Here is a 20,673-nt window from a genome sequence, read left to right as displayed (position 1 = left end):
CCATCTCAACATACCTTTCTCAATCCTTGACACTACATCTTCTTTCACTCCACAACGTTCCCTAAAATTAACTTAATAAACTTTACTTAAAGTTTTAAGTCTTAAACTATAGGTATGTTGAATAAAATGATATCATACTTAATAACGATATTATTTATTGATAAAATTAAATACCTGTAGGATTTGCAGCTGGTTGGAAAAATACAGGTAATTTTATGCTTCGAATAGGTACTTTTGTCACCCGCACGCTATCTGCGGACGTGACTAGCACTAACCACTGCACAATGAGACTGCTGACTGACTGGCTCACTCAACTCGTGCATGAATTGCGCGCTACGTATCCAGCGGCCTGCCTGCGCTGCATCTCCCATCGCCCGACTGACTAACACCCCCCACTTCTTCTAATGCCACTTCTTCAAAATAGACTCACCCAGGCCGAAAACCAACTTCTGCGCATGGGCCACGAAGTTTCAATCGCACTGTACGTGCGTGCCCGCACGTGGTATTTTGTGGAAGAGCCACATTCAAGGGGCCAAAGAGCCGCATGTGGCTCGCGAGCTGCGGTTTGCCGACCACTGCTTTATACAATCCCATTTTTCTTCAAATTATGGACTTAAATACATGCCATTTTCATTAAACACAACTGACATTTTGAAACATGTGATCAACTGCTTCCCAAACTGATTTTTCAAATATTTGAAACCTTCAGTAATATAAGAAATGACTATAAAGCAACCTCTATAAGCAAAATATTAAAACATTATTCTCTAAGTCACCTAGCAGGCTACTCTAAAGAAAACATCATTGCTCAATACATTTTAAAACATCTCAGAGCCTGCTAAGTATTCTTTTAGGCAAGTTCAGTGATAGTAAATCTGTTCAATTATGAGTGGATATTACTTCAAATAGGAATTTAGTATCTCTGGTATTCAATTCACAAGTCTATGTAAGATTCTTCTTAGTAAAATTGTGAATGAAAACTAATATTAAAATTCTAATATCAGAATGTTAAAAAATCAAAGTAGAACAAATATATGGTATCACTTAAAAGAGGTATCTAGAGTAATACAGGCATACCTCATCTTATTGCACTGCTTTATTGCACTTTACAGATAATGCGTTTCTCACAAATGGAAGGCAAGACCCTTCACCTGCAAAACGATTATTACTATCTGAAGGCCCAGGTTAGCATTTTTTTTGCAATAAATAAATAAATGTTTTCATTAAGGTATGTACATTATTTTTTTAGACACAATGCTATTGCACACTTAATAGACTATAGTATAGTGTAAGTGTAATTTTATATGCACAGGAAAACCAAAAAATTCCTGTGATACTTGCAGTGATCTCATCTGGTCTGGAAATGAACCTGCAATATCTCCAAGGTATGCCTGTAGTCAAATTCACAGACACATTAAGTAACGATGGCTGCCAGAGGCTGGGAGGCAGGTAGGAAAGGGGAGTTATTGATTAATGGGTAAAGTTGCAGTTTAGAAATATGAAAAAATTTCTGGAGATGGGTGGTGCTGATAGTTGCACAAATGTACTTTATGCCACAGAACTGTACACTTTAAAATGGTAAATTTTGTTACCATTTCTGGGGGGATATTTTACCACAGTTAAAAAAAAAAAAACCCTAGGTGACTGGCTCTATAATTTGTCGGTAGTCTCTAGTTTGGGTGGGCTATACTTAGCTGACCCCTGAGCTAATGTTATTCTGTGGTAAGTCATATTTCTTTCTGCTTTAACTTCCTCCATCTAGAGTGGCAAGAATGAAGCCATACTATCAATTTCATAAGGTTGTTGTGGGTATCAAATAAAATCATAGATTTACTCACAATAAAGTTTATATAAATAATAACAGTTCATATTTATAATACTTTATCTTTTTTGAACAAGTCAGATTTAACTCAATATCTATTACTTAAGATTGAAAAGCAAGAGTCACAAGGGAATTCATGGAATTCATACACAGAATAAAGCTTTAATCATACTGCACTAATCTTCCAAAATAACCTCTAAACTTTTATGAAGAAAAAAGTTAATACTAATTCTGGGAAAGAAAAATACTGCAGGGAATAAAAATGCAAGTATGGAATATCAATCTATGAGGTGTTAATGTGAAAAGCACCCCCTTCCATTGGGAAAACTTTTCTATGAAGGAAGAAAGGCCAGAGATTTTCCCAACTTGAATGAATAAAAGGTTATACAAAATAGAACCAGAGTCATAGAAGCATCCAACAGACTGTCCAACCTATGAGGGAAGCCGTGAGTGAGGGGGTAAGAGATCAACCAAAGGACTTGTATGCATGCACATGAGCAAAACCAATGGACACAGAAAGGGTATGGGGGAATGAGGGCATGTGCTGGAGGATGGGGGCAGTCGGGGAGAGGTCAATGGGGGGAAAAGGAGACTTATGTAGTACTTTAAACAATAAAGAATTTAAATTTTAAAAAGTGCACAAATTGTAAGTAACTTAGCTACAGATAATCTTAAAAAATAAATACATAAAATAAATAAATAAAGTTGTCTGGAGCTACCAGGTAAGTATGAAAAACTGAATGAGTGACCAACATGGCTAATAATAGTTTTTTGGCTGTAGCTGGTTTGGCTCAGTGGATAGAGCATCGGCCTGCGGACAAAAGGGTCCCCGGTTTGATTCTAGGTCAGGGCATATGCCCGGGTTGCGGGCTCAATCCTCAGTGGGGGACGTGAAAGAGGCAGCCAATCAATGATTCTCTCTCATCATTGCTGTTTCTATCTCTCTCTCCCTCTCCTTTCCTCTCTGAAATCAATAAAAAAAAATATTTTTAAGAAATAATGTTTTTTTGGTTAAACTTTAAATGACCAATAAAAACACTTCAAAAACCAGGAAATAGTTACAATGCATGAGTTGAATATTCAAGTAGCTAGAAAAATAAAGTGTAGTTGACCACAGGTTTGAACTGAGTGAGTCCATTTATATGCAGATTTTTTACAATAAATATACAGCCAGCCCTTTGTATCCCTGAGTTTCACAACCGAGTTTTATAACCATAGACTTAACCAACTGCTAACTGTATGTATGCATTGTTTTGGGGGAGTCAAAAGTTATATGAAGGTTTTCAACTGCGTGGGGGCTGGCACCCCTAACCTCCACATTGTTCAACCATTGACTATAATTCTAAAGAAAAGCAATAGGAAGAAAGTAAGGTAAGAACAGAAATAACTGAATTAAAATTATAATCCTCTGGTATCAATTTATAAGTTGATATCAGTAAGAGATTAAGACTTATAAATAGATTAAGACTTATAAAGAAATATGACTTACCACAGAATAAGATTGATCAAGAAAGAAAAAAAAAATAGATCATACATTAGGAACCAAAATAGGAAATAGTAACAATTTTCAAAATTAAAAAATGTGAATAACCTTATACCAATTTATTTGAAATATTTTTCTAGGAAAATATAAATTCTCAAAAATGCCTCAAGAAGAAATATAAGACCTGAATAAAACATTACTATTAAAGAAATTGAAGTGGTAGTTTAAAAAACCTAGTGATTCCCAAAACGTCTCTCACCTTACTTCTACAATACTATGACACAGAGTTTTTACAGGATATACTAACCCTTTTAAAAAGCAGAGAGCCCTATTTATTATGCAAACTGTTTCAGAGAAACAAACCTCACTTTATGAAGCTATTATAACCTCAACCCCCAAACTAGACAGGGACAGTACAGAAAAGTAACAATTATCATCATCTATCTCATTTATGAGTGTACAGTTGTCTCCCCATATCTGTGGTTTCACTTTCTGTGGTTCTAATTACCTGTAGAGCCACAGTCCAAAAATATTAAATAGAAAATTCCAGAAATAAACAATTTATAAATTTCAAATGGCACACTATTCTGAGTAGCATGATAAAATCTAACACTGTCCTGCTCCAGCCTGCCCAGGACATGAATCATCCTTTTGTCCAACATCTCCACACTGTCTATAATACACTCAGTAGCCATCTCGGTTATCAGATCAACTGTCTCAGTATCACAGTGTTTGTGTTCAAGTAGCCCTTATTTTACTTAATGGCCCCAAAGGGCCAGAGTAGTGATGTTGACAATTCAGATGTGCCTAAGAGAAGATGTGTAGTACTTCCTTTCCATGAAAAGTCGAGTAATTGTTATAACTGTTCTATTTTATTAGTAGTTATTATCATTAATCTCTTACTGATATCAACTTATAAATTAAACTTTGTCATAGATGGGTATTTATAGAAAAAAATATAGTATATACAGGGTTCAGAACTATCTGTGGTTTCAAACCTCCACAGGAGTCTTGGAACACATCCCCTGTGGATATTGGGGGACTACTGTAGATGCAAAAATCTTAAATAAAACATAAGAACTGGAAAGCAAGCAAGAGATAAAGCTGTCCTTATTTGCAAACAATAGAATTTCTACAAAGAATATCTAAGAGAATCTAAACACAAGTAGAACTAATAAAATAATTCACAGGGATGCTCAATATAAGATCAATACACAAAAATCAATCAATGGCATTCTTGTACACCAACAATAACCAATTTAAAATGTAACAGAGAAAATATCTTATTCACAATTACAACAAAAACTTAAGGTACCCAGAAATGAATGAACATATAAATAAACAAAAATATATGAAAACTCAGTATACAAAAATGGCAATTTCCCCCAGATTCATTTAAAATAAAAAACAAGTTCAATCCCAAAAGTACTTTTTATGAATAAATTGCTGGTAAAAATCATAAAGAAAAGTGCCAAGATGGCTACAATAATTTTGAAAAACAAGAAGGTAGGGGTAATGTGGAACTGACACAAGGTTATAAAGACCAATGAAACAAAAGAGCCTAAAAATGAAACTTGTATATAACAGAGGTTGCATTACAATTCAGAAGGGCTATCTGATAAATGGTGCAGAAAGCATATTGCTTATTCATATGGAAAAATAAAATCATGTTACTCACAACACAAACAAAAACACATTTCAAGGGATTAGAGATATGAATCAAAAATTCAAATTTTAGCCCTAGCTGGTTTGGCTCAGTGGATAGAGCGTTAGTCTGTGGACTGAAGGGTGGTGGGTTCGATTCTGGTCAAGGGCATGTACCTTCGTTGCAGGCTCAATCCCCCGTCCTATTCAGGGCATGTGTAGGAGGCAACCAATCTCTCACATAGATGTTTATTTCTCTCTGTCTCTCCCCCTCCCTTGTACTCTCTCTAAAAATCCATGGAAAATTATCCTTAGGTGAAGATTAACAAAACAAAACAAAAATAATTCAAATTTAAAAATTGCTAGAAAAAATATAGCAGACCACATTTATGACTTTAGAACTAGGAAATAATTTTTTTAAACACAAAAGGCAAAGAAAACACAAGTTAAAAGAAAAGCTACAGAGCGGGATATCTGCAATAAAAATAAATGGCAAAGAATATCAAGAATATTTAAACTATAACAACAAAAGGCAAATTCCTAACAGAGCAATGGACAAAGGTTACAAATAGGCAAATCACAGAACAGAAACCCAATAAACATACAAAAAAAATGCTCAACCTCATCAAACTCATACTGCACTGAGTGTAAAATTAAAACAACTACTTGAGTTGAAGATGTCTTATAATGCAACAATTTCACATTTTGGTGTATATCCCATGGAAATTCTTATTCATGTACAAGGAAGATAGGTATTACAAGAACATTCATTGCAAAATGGATTGTAATAACAAAAAAACTGGAAACTATATGCCCAGAATATAGTTTCAGAATGAGTGAATAAATTGCAGTATATTTCTACATTAGACTACTAGAGTTAAAAATGAACAAATTAGTGGTACACATATCAACATTTATATTCTTAAAAACAAAGTTGAGTGAAAAAGCAACCTACAGATTTACCTCATTCCTATGAATTTTTAAAACTTGCAAAACAGCAAGTTTTATAGATACATATTCAGCCACAACATAAAAATATTAGGAAGAGTCCTAGCTTTTTTTCCTCAGTGGTTAGAGCATTAGCCTGAGCACTGAAGGGTCCTGGGTTCGATTCCGGTCAAGGGCATGTACCTTGGTTGCAGGCTCGATCCCTGCTCCCATTCAGGGAACATGCAGGAGGCAACCAATCTCTCACATCGATGTTTCTCTCTGCTCTCCCCCTCTCTTCCACACTCTCTAAAAGTCAATGAAAAAAATATCTTTGAGTGAGGCTTAACAAATATCTATCTATCTATCTATATATATATACACACACATACACATATGTGTATATGTGTATGTGTGTGTGTGTATATATATATATACATATATATATTAGAAAGAATGATCAATATCACATTTATGAGAAGGGTTACCTCTGGGAAGGGAGAAGGGGAATGGGAATATGAAAGGGAACAGAGAGGTTCATCAACTCTATCCTATCTAATAATAGACAAACATGGTAATTGACCATACCTTCACTATGCCTCCCATTGGCTAATCAGTGTGATATGCAAATTAACAGCCAACAAAGATGGTGGTAAATTTGCATATGTAGGCTCCAAGCGGCGGAGGGAAGACTGAAGGTGAGCCGGAGCAGCTAAGACGGAAGACTGAAGGCGGCATGGCCAGAGCAGCGAAGACGGAAGACTGAAGGCAGCTCCGGCCGGAGCAGCGAAGACAAAAGACTGAAGGCGGCTCCGGCCGGAAAGAAGGCCTGGGTCCTAGGTGCTGGAGGAAAACAAACCTGTGCTGGCAGCCAGGAGAAGGGAAGGCCTATTGCACGAATCTCTTCGTGCAACAGGCCTCTAGTCTTTAATAATAGCCAGCCAGCCATATAGATAAAATATAATATTAAATTTCAACATTATGAGTACATGGGTGTTTGTTATTTTCTATACCTCTATATATTTAAAATATTAACATAAACTTCTTTAAAAGGAAACATTTAAGAAAAATGAACTACAGTATTAACACAAATACATATCAAAAACAGATATATAGTATAATATTTACATACTATCCTATATAACAAAAGCCTCATATGCTAAGTGCCTGGTCATCTGGTTGGCCGTTCAACCAATCAAAGTGTAATATGCTAATGATATGCTAAGGTCGCTCAACCACTCACTATGACATGCACTGACCACAAAGGGCAGACAGTCGACCGGTCAACCAAGTCGCTATGACATGCACTGATCACCAGGGGGTAGACAGTGGGACATCCCCTGAGGGCTCCCAGACTGCAAGAGGGCCCAGGCCGAGCTGAGAGACACCCCCCACCCCTAGTATAGTATAAAACAAAAGTTTTTCATAGCTATATTCACATTGGTAATTGTATAGACTTTCATGGGAATGACACTCCAAATTCAGGATGATGGTTAACTCTGGGCAGGGAATAAGAGAAACAGGACTGGGGAAAGGTACATAGGAAGTTTCAGTCAAATCTAATATGATTTCTCTAAAAAGTCTAAAGCAAATATGGTTTACTAAAGCTTAGTACTGGATGATTTAAAAAAACTATTATTTACATATATGTACGTATGTAAATAGCAAGAGTAGCAACAATAAATGAAGAAAATGATTAAGAAAGCTAACATTTGAGCACTTATATAGTAGGTACTTTTCTAAGTGTCTGCATGTATATTAAAAACAATCCTAGGAGATGGATTCCTGCTCCAGAGTTTACAGCTTAATAACTATGTTATTGTTATTATATCATTCTCTATTTCTTTCAGTATGTTGGAAATCCAACATTTCTGTAAGTTGGAAAAATATTTTTAACCTATGACTACAAAGGAATGTATGTGCTCACACATACACACACATATATCTGTGTAGCTTAAGCTGGTTCTAAAGATGCTAAAAGAATCCTAGGAATGTCTTAAAAATAGCAACATCCCAATTACTCTAATTTACATGTTTGAGGTTTGGTTTTTTAAAAAAATACATTTTTATTGATTTCAGAGAGGAAGGGAGAGCAAGAGAGATAGAAACATAGATGAGAGAGAATCATTGATTGGGTGCCTCCTGCACGACCCCCCACTGGGGATCGAGCCTGCAACCTGAGCATGTGCCTTTGACTGGAATCAAACCTGGGACCCTTCAGTCTGCAGATCGGCACTGTATCCACTAAGCCATACCGACCAGGGCAAGGTTTAGTATTTTTTAGATCATTTTTTCATAGTTAAACTTTGTTTTTTTAATTACCCTAAGATAATATATATTTGGAATCTTAGATAACTTATATGGGGAAGCATATGATGTAATTCGATCACCTTTTTCTCTCATTAGGGGCAAAATTAGATTATTTTCAGGACTGAAAATTCATATTAAGAGTTTTTAATAAGTAATTCTGCTAAGAAATATAATACAATTTCAATTATTCATTCTTTCTGATCTCTTTATTTTGAGTTTATTTTTAAAAAGCCAGTAGCTAATATTTATACAATAAAAATATAATTTTGCATAGGACTATTTATACAACAAAATAAAAGGGGAATTGGCATTTTTATTCATCAAATATTTATAAGCTTTGACTATGTGCTAATCACACATTCCTTATTCCCAGTACCACCGTTACCTTTTTTGTTGTTGTTGTTAATCCTCACCCGAGGATATTTTTCCATTGACTTTTAGAGAGTGGAAGGGAGTGGGAGAGATAGAAACATCGATGTGAGAGAGACATGTTGACTGGTTGCCTGCTGCACGTGTCCTGACTGAGACGGAGCATCAAGCCTAAAACCAAGGTACATACCCTTGACCAGACTCAAACCTGGGACCCTTCAGTACAAGGGCCCACACTCTATCCACTGAGCCAAACTGGCTAGGACTATTACCATTTCTTATGTCTCTTCTTCTCAATCTATACACCCACATTCTCAATGGTATTATCTACTAACCTACAGAATATTCATTTAAAATATGAAAGCAAAAGAATTTCTTGCTTTCAAAGAATTCACCATCTAGCAGGAGAAATAGACAAGTAAAATACATAAGTACTTTAAGAAAGACATTTAAAAGGTATTAGAGAAACATTAGGGTTGGGGTAGATGAAAAGGTGGCTGGTGTACTTCCAAGAATAGGAAACCTGGAACATGATGAACAGGAGACAACTCTTTCAAGAAAACTCGTCTTAAAAGGAAGAAGAGAGGGTAATAGCTAGTGGCATAGTTCCAGAGAAGGTTTTAAGATGAGAGAGATAAATACTTAGCATCAACTCCTCTGAATTACTTTCCTTGTTCCACTTCTCTCCTAGGACCTAAATCCCAGGTGAGTGTGAGCAAGCTACTATACATTTCTAAGCCTCAAAGGAGACAGATGCTTAAGAACTTTATAGAGGGAACCTGAAAATGATCTCTAAAGTTTTTTCAAGATCTAAAATTCTAAGATTCTATTATTATGATTACCTAATCTCTTTAAACCAGTGGTTCTCAACCTGTGGGTCGCGACCCCTTTGGGGGTCGAACGACCCTTTCACAGGGGTTGCCTAAGACCATCGGAAAACACATATATAATTACATATTGTTTTTGTGATTAATCACTATGCATTATGTTCAATTTGTAACAATGAAAATACATCCTGCATATCAGATATTTACATTATGATTCATAACAGTAGCAAAATTACAGTTATGAAGTAGCAACGAAAATAATTTTATGGTTGGGGATCACCACAACATGAGGAACTGTATTAAAGGGTCGCGGCATTAGGAAGGTTGAGAACCACTGCTTTAAACTAAAAAGTAAATCACAAAATATTCAGTATGCAAAAGAGAAAACTGAGACCAATTAAGAGATGAACTGGTTTGTACAACTGCATTCTATTATTTTTGCAAAACTGTTAAAACAATTAATTCCTATTTTGAACATCAGTAAAATTTCTATAAAAAGACAGTACCTTTTTACCAGAGTTGGTAAAGTGCTTCTTCCCCTCAAACCTGCGGAGTTTTAAAGAATCAACAAGCAGCTATTTTGTAATAACAGATGTAAATTGCTTAAAAGCCCATACCTTAAAATGGTAAAAGTCTTATTTTAAAAGGAAGATGTTTATAGAAACATATGCATGACATTATTACAATATATTTGTTTATTATCTTTCGCTTTAAAACTTTATATACAAATTGAAGGTTCATGAATTTTTTTAAAACCCCAGCTAAGATTAGCTCTTCATAGTAATATGCCTTCTTTTCACTATTACACAAAATTTAGAACAAGGTTTCCCTTACCTGATATGGACATGGAATGTGATATTCTCTGCAGCGTTCTTGTATCCATGTTGTTTCCCAGATGCCACGGTAAGCTTGCTCATAAAAATAGCATCCAATTACAACCAAGAGTGGTACCAGATAAAGAATGCTGAAAACACCAATCCGGATCATAAACTTCACCAATTTATCTTGGTTCTCCTTTTCTAATGGAATCTCAATTCGAACTCTGTTTAGGGATATAATGCCAGCTAAAAGGAGTGAAACCCCAACTACCACATATAGGCAGAGGGGTGCAAGAACAAAGTATCTCAATGCATCAACATCGTAGAGGCCAACAAAACACACGCCACTGATATTGTCACCTTCAATTTTATTCATCGCTAAAAGGATGATAGTTAGAGTTCCAGGGATGCCCCATGCACTGGCGTGAAACAGCAATGCTTTCTTCTCAATAGCTTCACTACCCCACTTTGGCACAGCTGCCAAGAACCATGTGATGGTAAGAATTACCCACCAAACGCTGCCAGCCATAGTAAAAAAATAAAGTACCATAAAAAGCATGGTACAAGCTTTATTATGAGATCCTTGCGTCACTGTGGAAGCCTTATACTGTGCAGGGCTAGATGCATTGCAGGCTACTCGGTCCTCAAGCAAAAACCCAATGAAGAAAATTAATGATACCATCATGTAGCAGACTGCATAAAATATAATAGGTCTTTCAGGATAACGAAATCTTGTGACATCAATCAAAAAAGTTAAAAAAGTAAACAACGTGGCAGAGAGGCAAATGATTGAGATCAATCCTATGAAATATCGAGCAAATGATAGTTCTTCTCTCCTAAAGTACATATTTGGACAAGGAGGTGAACAATCACGCACGTGCAAAAAAGAATAACCAAGATCAGGATCAATTTTCAACTCCCGGGGACACCAAAAACCATAGTCCCTCTGCACTGCCACTGGGGCTCCTTCAGTAGGATCTCCAGCTAAATTCAGATCCACAAGTCGAGGGTATGGCTCATCACAATCTGGGAACCTATAAAATACAAGATGAGAACCATTTTACTTATTGGGAAATCACTGCTACTTAACAATTTGGATTTCCAAAATTACCACCTGTGACCTTACTATTTATCCTTACGTACTTAGAGCACATTACAATAAGTAGAAATAAAGTAAACGGTAATATTTTCTGTTTGGTTCACAGAACTAGATTTTCCATAGTTGACCAAAAATGATAATGTTTCATACTTAATTTTGTCTTAGCTTTAAAAACAGTACTCTTGCCGGTTTCATGGGTTCGATTCCCAGTCAAGGACATATACCTTGGTTGAAAGTTCCTTAGCCCCGGTAGGGGCTCGACCAGGAGGCAGCCAATCGATGTGTCTCTCTTGTGTCGATGTTTTTCTCTCTCTCTCGCCCTTCTCCCTCCCAGTCTCTCTAGAATTCTTGGGTCAGGATTAAAACAATGACGAAAACAGTACTCTTTTTTAAAATAGTCAAGCATAGCCATCCAAAAAAGGTGTATGCCCAGCCAGCATGGCTCAGTGGTTGAGTGTTACTGGTTGATTCCTGGTTAGAGCACATGCCCAGGTTGCAGGCTCGATCCCCAGTGTGGGGCGTGCAGCGGGCAGCTGATCCATGACTCTCTCTCATCATTGATGTTTCTCTCTCTCTCTCCCTCTCCCTTCTTCTCTGAAATCAATAAAAAAATTTTTTTAAAGGTGTATATATAAACTATTTATTTAGAACAGTTTAGAGCATTGCCAAATATAAAATATATATAAAACAGGTAAAATAAATACATGTAAGTATATAGTTCCAACAGAATAGAAGCTAGAAGTTAGTTTGGTCTAACTACAGTATAGTCTTCAACTTACCCTATATTCACATAAGAACTTACTTAAACATAAGTTAAAAATATTCCCTAAATGCATGTTCCAAGGTATTTTGAGTTAGATTAACATTAAAAATCCTTATAAGTGGCTAATATACTAGTTTATATGCATCAATAGTTTCCAAGGAACTATCACTTATATTGTTTGCCAAATGCATGCATAACCTTATGCTGTAGTGGATTAATCCTTTATTTTTTGATACAAGCCATTTTCTTCACAGGGGTTGGAATTAGAAAGCTAAAGTTTTTAGCGTTTTCCCCCCATTTTACAGTCATTCTCTGCTTATCATATTGTTTAATTAAAGGCCTTCTAAGATCTCTAATGTCAACTATTTCCTTCCTACCATCCCTAATTTCTCTCCAATCCATTGCATTCTCTACTTCAGTTATTCTCAAACTTTAAAGTGCATGAGAAAACTTAAGATCCTTTTAAAATGTAAATTCTTGGTCCCCACCACCACAAATCATATTACAATATACTCTTGTTAGGGCCCAAGAAATCTGCATTTTAACAATTTTCCAGATCCACAGACTTGAGAAAGTGCCATAGCCTCAGGACAGAGAAAATAGGGCAGACATACTTACATGACTAATAGTACCATCCTCATGAACTTCCTGCATCTTCAATTTTCTTGCCAGTAGCAGTTGCTAAGTCCTCAGACTCTCACTAACTAAATGTTTACTAGTTTATATGCATCAAATAGTTTCCAAGGAACTATCATTTATATTGTTTGCCAAATGCATGTATAACCTTATGCTGTAGTGGATAATCTTTTATTTTTTGATACAAACCATTTTCTTCACAGGGCTTGGAATTATAAAGCCAAAAGACAGAAACTTACTGCATTCAGGCATTTATTGGAATCCTGAAGTATGCCAGGGGTTTAACATAAACAGACAAAAGAACAGGATCTCTATCCTTCAGTCTAAAAGGAGATACATACTGGTAAAAACAACAAAAAAGACAGCAGTGTGATACATGAAGCAATCAAAATCTATATAAAGTATAAAATGATGTAGAGAAGGATTAATTATTTCAGGAGAAGAGGTTATAAAAGACTTCACAGGGTAAGTCTCTTAACATAAAATTTTGAATCAGTACTTGCCAGTATTGGAAGTATGCCAAACAGTATTTTAGCAAGAAATGCAAGCAAAAGCATACAGATGTGAACAGGGTGTGTTTAGTACTACTGGAGCATGAGGTGTGCATGACTTGTGACAGGGATGAGATTGGAGAAGCAAGCATATTGCAGAAACGTGTGTGTGTGTGTGTGTGTGTGTGTGTGTGTGTGTGTATAACACTGATAAAATTTAAAACCATGCAAAGTAATACTATGTATTTTTATGGATGTATTTGTACATATCTAACTTCCAATTCAACACATACACGTCCTTCACTCAAAACCAAACTCTTGATTTCCACTCCTTAGATTTCTCCATCTCCATAAATGATAATTTCATTCTAGCTGCCTAGGCCAAAAACTTTGGGGTCATCTTCTCTCTCATTTACACTTCAGAATCTACCAGCAAATCCTGTCATTCTACTTTGTGATATTCCAGAATCTGACCACTTCTCTTTTTCTCCACTGCTGGCCCCCAGTTTGACATCAGTGCCTCTTCCCTGAACTTCCAATTGATCTCCACTTCCATACAGCAGCCACTCCTGTGCTCATGATCATATTTCTTCTGTTCAAAATCCTCTAACAACTTCCCTTCTCACTCTGAGTCAAATTCAAATTCATATTAGAGCTACAAAACTACTCCCCCAGTATTTTTCTGATTCTATTTAACCTTTCCATTCTCCCTCCCTCACTTAGCTCCAGCCCCTTTGATCTCTTTGTTCTCTGAATATGCAAAGCATTCTTCCACTTCAGAACCTCTGAACTTGCTCCTCTGTTTCTTCTGCCCCTAGACCAGGGGTGGGCAAACTTTTTGACTCGAGGGCCACAATGGGTTCTTAAACTGGACCGGAGGGCCGGAACAAAAGCATGGATGGAGTGTTTGTGTGAACTAATATAAATTCAAAGTAAACATCATTACATAAAAGGGTACGGTCTTTTTTTTTTTTTAGTTTTATTCATTTCAAACGGGCGGATCCGGCCCGCGGGCCGTAGTTTGCCCACGGCTGCCCTAGACTATTCTTTCCTAGATATCTGTATTTGTTCTCCCACTTTACTTAGGTCCCTGTTCCAATGGAGTGTTTGTGTGAACTAATATAAATTCAAAGTAAACATCATTACATAAAAGGGTACGGTCTTTTTTTTTTTTTAGTTTTATTCATTTCAAACGGGCGGATCCGGCCCGCGGGCCGTAGTTTGCCCACGGCTGCCCTAGACTATTCTTTCCTAGATATCTGTATTTGTTCTCCCACTTTACTTAGGTCCCTGTCCCTGTTTTGATAAGGCCTCCTTATCAAAAAGGCCTTCCCCAATGCCTCCACAGAAAATGGAAAATACAATATTCCCTGTATTGTATCACTATCACCTAACTCTATTATTTTTTTAAATTTATCTTTACTGTTGAAAGTATTACAGATGTCCCATTTCCCCCCCACCCGTTTACCCCCTTCAACCTGTGCCCCACCCCCAGGCCTTCACCACCACATTATTGTCTATATCCATGGGTTATGCATATAATGCATATAAGTTCTTTGGTTAATCTGTTCTCACCCACCCAACCACCGTGTCTTCCCTCTGAGATTCATCAGTCTGTTCCATACTTCTATGTCTCTGATCTCTACTCTTAACAGCATTTGTTACCAGCTGACATTATCTATCTCCCACCACTAGAATTTTAGCTCCATAAGAACAGAGATGTTTTGTTTACTGTTCATCTTCAACATAGAATAGTGCCCACACACAGAGCACATCCACTTAATATTTGTTAAATTAATGATTATTGAATAAATATATTCATATAACCCTACCCCAAGAAATTAGAAAGATGACTAAGAGCAGTGTGGAAGATAGATAGAGCTGGGCAAAAATGGAGACAGAGATACCAGTTGAGCCAGAACTAAAACCATGTAAGGCAGTGAGAATGTGACAGCTATGAAATTAGTTAGATGGGATTTATAACTGATTAAATGTGGAAGTTAAGGTCAATAAAGTTGGAAGATGACTTCCAGGCAATAAAAAAATGATCTAGAAATAAAGTAAATTTTGAACATGTTGAAACTGAGTTATCTGAGACAAATTCAGGCCAGCATTTCCAATGGCTTTGGATATGCAGATATAGAATTTGGTAGGAAGATAATCAAAGCTACATATTTAGATTTAGTAGTCATCAGTATATGAATAAAAGTTTAAACCAGTAAGATTATATTATCTGGGGGAAGCATGTAGAATCAAAGAGAATAGGAACAGAACTCTGAGAAGCACCCGTGTTTAATAGTCAGAAAGCAGTAAAGGATCCAATAAAGAAAATTGAAAGGATTGGTTTGAGATGTAACAGGCTACAACGGTTCACACATGATGGCCTAACTGGTTTTCAGGAGAGGACAGGTTGAGGTTAAGGGGAATAAGAGTCAAATAGAGAATAAAAGTGAAATGAATTATATAGATTTAGCTTAGGTGCTTAGGGGGATGAGCACAAATTTCCCTACTGACCAAAGACAAACAGCAAATAGAATTGCTATGGTTTGAATCATTAAATAATATAGCACAGGTAATTTATAAAACATTGGTTGAATCAATCAGTTTGGGGATCTGAGCAAATATAGTGGAAGAAATAAATTAAAAATGCTAGCAAAAGTGTTATTTCAAGTGATGGACCACAAAGCTTAAGCTACGTTAGGAAATAATTAAGATCAGGAAGGGGTCTATTGGGAGAGTAAAAAAACACAAAAGTCTAGGGGTGTCCATGAAGCGAAGATGGGTACAGTAGAAACAAAAATATGAGAGATGTGGAAGAATGAAGAGTTGTTATGAAAGACCAGCTTGCCAGGATTTAAGCTTTCAGAGTTAGGCAATCCCAAGCAATAGTGAGGACATAAAATAGATTTAATCTTATCAAAATAAAGACATAAAGATCATAATGAGATTTCTATACATGTATATACACTTTTAACATAAAAAGACCACTAAATATGAGAGTTAGATACAAGAAACAAAACAGGATTCTGGCCCAGTCAAAAAATTTACAAACTTCTGAAGAGGTACTATAAACACAATCAGGTATTTGAGGAGAGAGTGGATAAGAAAGCAAAATGTCAGTGAATTGACTACAAGAAATTAATGTTTTATTTTTTAAATTTTCCATCTCTCAAATGAGAATAACACCACCTGCTTTTTACCTGCCTCCAAGGACTACTGTCAGATGATAAACAAATTTAATTTTAAACATGAAGGAGACAATGTTCACTGTAGCATTGTTCATAATAGCAAAAACCTGGAAATAACCCAAATGACCATCCTTAGGAGATAGCTAAATAACTATAGGATATTAGTACAATTGGCCATTATATAGCAACTAAAGGGAATGAACCAGACCTAAAGATATAAACATAGGTACACGTAAAAAAAATTTAATGTTGCTTATGGATATGTATATATGTAGTAAGAGTATAAAAACAAACACAGGAATGATTAACAACAAATTTAACATGATTACTTCATCTCTGGGGAGGAAAGAAGGTAATGAAATCAAGGCAGGTACCAAGGAAGGAATTTTCAATTTCATCTAAATTTTTTTTTTTCCTTAAAAAGAAAAAATCAGCCCAGCTGGTGTGGCTCAGTGATTGACCTATAAACCAGGAGGTCATGGTTTGATTCCCAGTCAGGACACATGCCCAGGTTGTGGGCTCGATCCCCAGTGTGGGGCAGCCAATCAATGATTGGCTCTCATGACTGATGTTTCTATCTCTCCCCCTCTCCCTTCCTCTCTGAAATAAAAAAAAAATATATGTATATTTTTTTAAATTAAGACTAATATATATGTACTTTAAAAAGTTTTTAAAAACTGATGAACAAGAAGACAAGTAATTTTTAAATATATTGCAACATAAGTAATGATCCATAAAAATATGATTTTCGCACCTACTGCATTCCATATCTTCAGGCCAAGGAACACCAAACATCTCCATAAGTTTTGAACATTCGCTGTAAGCCCGCTGACACAGTCTACGACAGGGAAGTGTGACACGTCCATATTCCATACAAATAGGAGCATAGAGTGCACAAAGAAATGGCCGGAAATCCCGAGAACAATCCAGATTCACCATAGGGTGGAATGGCTAGGAAAAAGTTAAAATTGAATCATTAGAGAAAGATTTCTATATAAATTAAAGTTTTCTATATACCATATTGCAATATTCAATTTTTTGTTTAAAAAATTCTGAAAGTTATTAAATATTTTTAAGGAGGGTTTTTGTTTGTTTTGTTTTGTTTTTAACAAACCATCTTAGCCCCACCCCTAGAGATTCTGATTTGGTTAAGTCTGAGATATATCCCAGAATCTATATGTATATTTTAATTGTTACTGGTGATATTAATGTAGAGACAAGCCTGAGAACCAATAATAACAATATGCTCCATTTTATAAAGAAAAAAAATATGTAGGATAAATGCTCAAAAGATTACTTCTTGGGATGAGATTACAAGAAATTTTAATATTCTTCCTTTTATGTATTTCAATTTCTATATTTTCTTCAATTAACATGTATCAACAGGAGAGAGGACAAAAAGTAAAAAGGAAAGAGAGGGGAGGAAGAGAAGTAGTTAAACTAGTTATTTTGAGGGAGAGAAGTAAGGAAGAGATCTCTCACCTTTTCTCATACTTTCTTGTTCTTTTTACATTAAAAATTAAAGATAAAACAAAAGAGAGTTCTTTAAACTCTGAAATCACTTGATGTAAACAGAGCTAACTATAAGCTGATATTAAGAAAGCAAAAAGGAATAAATAGTGGCTCCAAACATAAAACCATATTAAATCATCATTAAAACCACAGGAATAGATCAAATATCCCAGGAAGTGTACATCTGGGCTTTTAATTTTTTTAATATATATATTTTTTATTGATTTCAGAGAGGAAGGGAGAGGGAGAGAGAGATAGAAACATCAATGATGAGAGATTATCAATGATGACAGACAATCACTGATGGGCTACCTTCTGCACGCTCCACACTGGGGATCAGGACCCTTCAGTTCACAGGCCGCCGCTCTAGCCACTGAGCCTAACTAGCTAGGACACATCTGGGCTTTTGACAAGCAAATATTTTTTCACTTGTTTACATAATAGTTTCAGAGTCATTGTTGATTTTGAATTGATAACAAATATTCTCACTACCAGGCCTATTGAGTAAGAATCAATTTACTTCTACACTGATAAATATTAACAAGAGATCTCCTATACACAATACAATCAGAAAAGCAAGAGTCACTTAAAGAAACTGATGTCAAAGAAGTTAACTGTAGAACAGGAACAAGACAGGGATGTTGGCTTTCACTACTCTTATTCAACATAGTACTGGAAGTCCTAGCCACAATGATCAGACAAGAAGAAAAAATAAAAGGCATTCAAATTGGAAAGGAGGAAGTAAAACTCTCATTATTCACAGATGATATTGTTCATAGAAAATCCTAAAGACTCTACCAAAAAACTAGTAGATTTAATAAATGAATTAGGCAATATAGCAGAATACAAAATTAACACCCAAAAATCGATGGCTTTTTTATACATCAATAATGAATTCTCAGAAAGGGAGCCTAAATAAACAACCCCATTTACCATTGAAAAAAAATATTAAAACACTTAGGAATAAACTTAACCAAGGAGGTAAAAGTCTGTACTCGGCAAACTACAGGACATTGAAAAAAGAGCTAGAGGAAAATATTAACATGTGGAAGAATATACCGCTTTCATGGATTGGTAAAATTAACATCATTTAGTACCAACCTCTCCCTTCCTCTCTGAAATAAAAAAAAAATATATGTATATTTTTTTAAATTAAGACTAATATATATGTACTTTAAAAAGTTTTTAAAAACTGATGAACAAGAAGACAAGTAATTTTTAAATATATTGCAACATAAGTAATGATCCATAAAAATATGATTTTCGCACCTACTGCATTCCATATCTTCAGGCCAAGGAACACCAAACATCTCCATAAGTTTTGAACATTCGCTGTAAGCCCGCTGACACAGTCTACGACAGGGAAGTGTGACACGTCCATATTCCATACAAATAGGAGCATAGAGTGCACAAAGAAATGGCCGGAAATCCCGAGAACAATCCAGATTCACCATAGGGTGGAATGGCTAGGAAAAAGTTAAAATTGAATCATTAGAGAAAGATTTCTATATAAATTAAAGTTTTCTATATACCATATTGCAATATTCAATTTTTTGTTTAAAAAATTCTGAAAGTTATTAAATATTTTTAAGGAGGGTTTTTGTTTGTTTTGTTTTGTTTTTAACAAACCATCTTAGCCCCACCCCTAGAGATTCTGATTTGGTTAAGTCTGAGATATATCCCAGAATCTATATGTATATTTTAATTGTTACTGGTGATATTAATGTAGAGACAAGCCTGAGAACCAATAATAACAATATGCTCCATTTTATAAAGAAAAAAAATATGTAGGATAAATGCTCAAAAGATTACTTCTTGGGATGAGATTACAAGAAATTTTAATATTCTTCCTTTTATGTATTTCAATTTCTATATTTTCTTCAATTAACATGTATCAACAGGAGAGAGGACAAAAAGTAAAAAGGAAAGAGAGGGGAGGAAGAGAAGTAGTTAAACTAGTTATTTTGAGGGAGAGAAGTAAGGAAGAGATCTCTCACCTTTTCTCATACTTTCTTGTTCTTTTTACATTAAAAATTAAAGATAAAATAAGAGAGTTCTTTAAACTCTGAAATCACTTGATGTAAACAGAGCTAACTATAAGCTGATATTAAGAAAGCAAAAAGGAATAAATAGTGGCTCCAAACATAAAACCATATTAAATCATCATTAAAACCACAGGAATAGATCAAATATCCCAGGAAGTGTACATCTGGGCTTTTAATTTTTTTAATATATATATTTTTTATTGATTTCAGAGAGGAAGGGAGAGGGAGAGAGAGAGAGAAACATCAATGATGAGAGACCATCAATGATGAGAGACAATCACTGATGGGCTACCTTCTGCACGCTCCACACTGGGGATCAGGACCCTTCAGTTCACAGGCCGCCGCTCTAGCCACTGAGCCTAACTAGCTAGGACACATCTGGGCTTTTGACAAGCAAATATTTTTTCACTTGTTTACATAATAGTTTCAGAGTCATTGTTGATTTTGAATTGATAACAAATATTCTCACTACCAGGCCTATTGAGTAAGAATCAATTTACTTCTACACTGATAAATATTAACAAGAGATCTCCTATACACAATACAATCAGAAAAGCAAGAGTCACTTAAAGAAACTGATGTCAAAGAAGTTAACTGTAGAACAGGAACAAGACAGGGATGTTGGCTTTCACTACTCTTATTCAACATAGTACTGGAAGTCCTAGCCACAATGATCAGACAAGAAGAAAAAATAAAAGGCATTCAAATTGGAAAGGAGGAAGTAAAACTCTCATTATTC

General features: G+C 35.5%; 1 protein-coding gene across 3 annotated transcripts in view; it reads right to left on the bottom strand.

The window, feature by feature from the left end:
- Positions 1–20,673, bottom strand: part of FZD3 (frizzled class receptor 3) — a 90,986-nt gene that overhangs the window by 45,932 nt on the left and 24,381 nt on the right. Inside the window, exons 3-4 of one of the 3 annotated variants that reach the window (XM_005874609.2) lie at positions 19,159–19,355; positions 10,217–11,234 (exon numbers count right to left, since the gene is read on the bottom strand). In XM_005874609.2, coding sequence (XP_005874671.1) covers positions 10,217–11,234; positions 19,159–19,355 — 1,215 coding nt within the window. Of the gene's footprint in view, positions 1–10,216; positions 11,235–17,131; positions 17,325–19,158; positions 19,356–20,673 lie in introns of those variants that run through there. The other 2 variants (XM_005874610.2, XM_014546441.1) reach the window with 2 other exon arrangements.

The sequence above is a fragment of the Myotis brandtii genome, unplaced genomic scaffold (genome assembly GCF_000412655.1).
Source record: "Myotis brandtii unplaced genomic scaffold, ASM41265v1 scaffold447, whole genome shotgun sequence".
In the NCBI taxonomy this organism is placed as follows: Eukaryota; Metazoa; Chordata; class Mammalia; order Chiroptera; family Vespertilionidae; genus Myotis; species Myotis brandtii.
Note: the sequence above shows the minus strand (reverse complement) of the source record. Positions and strands in the feature narration are given on the sequence as shown.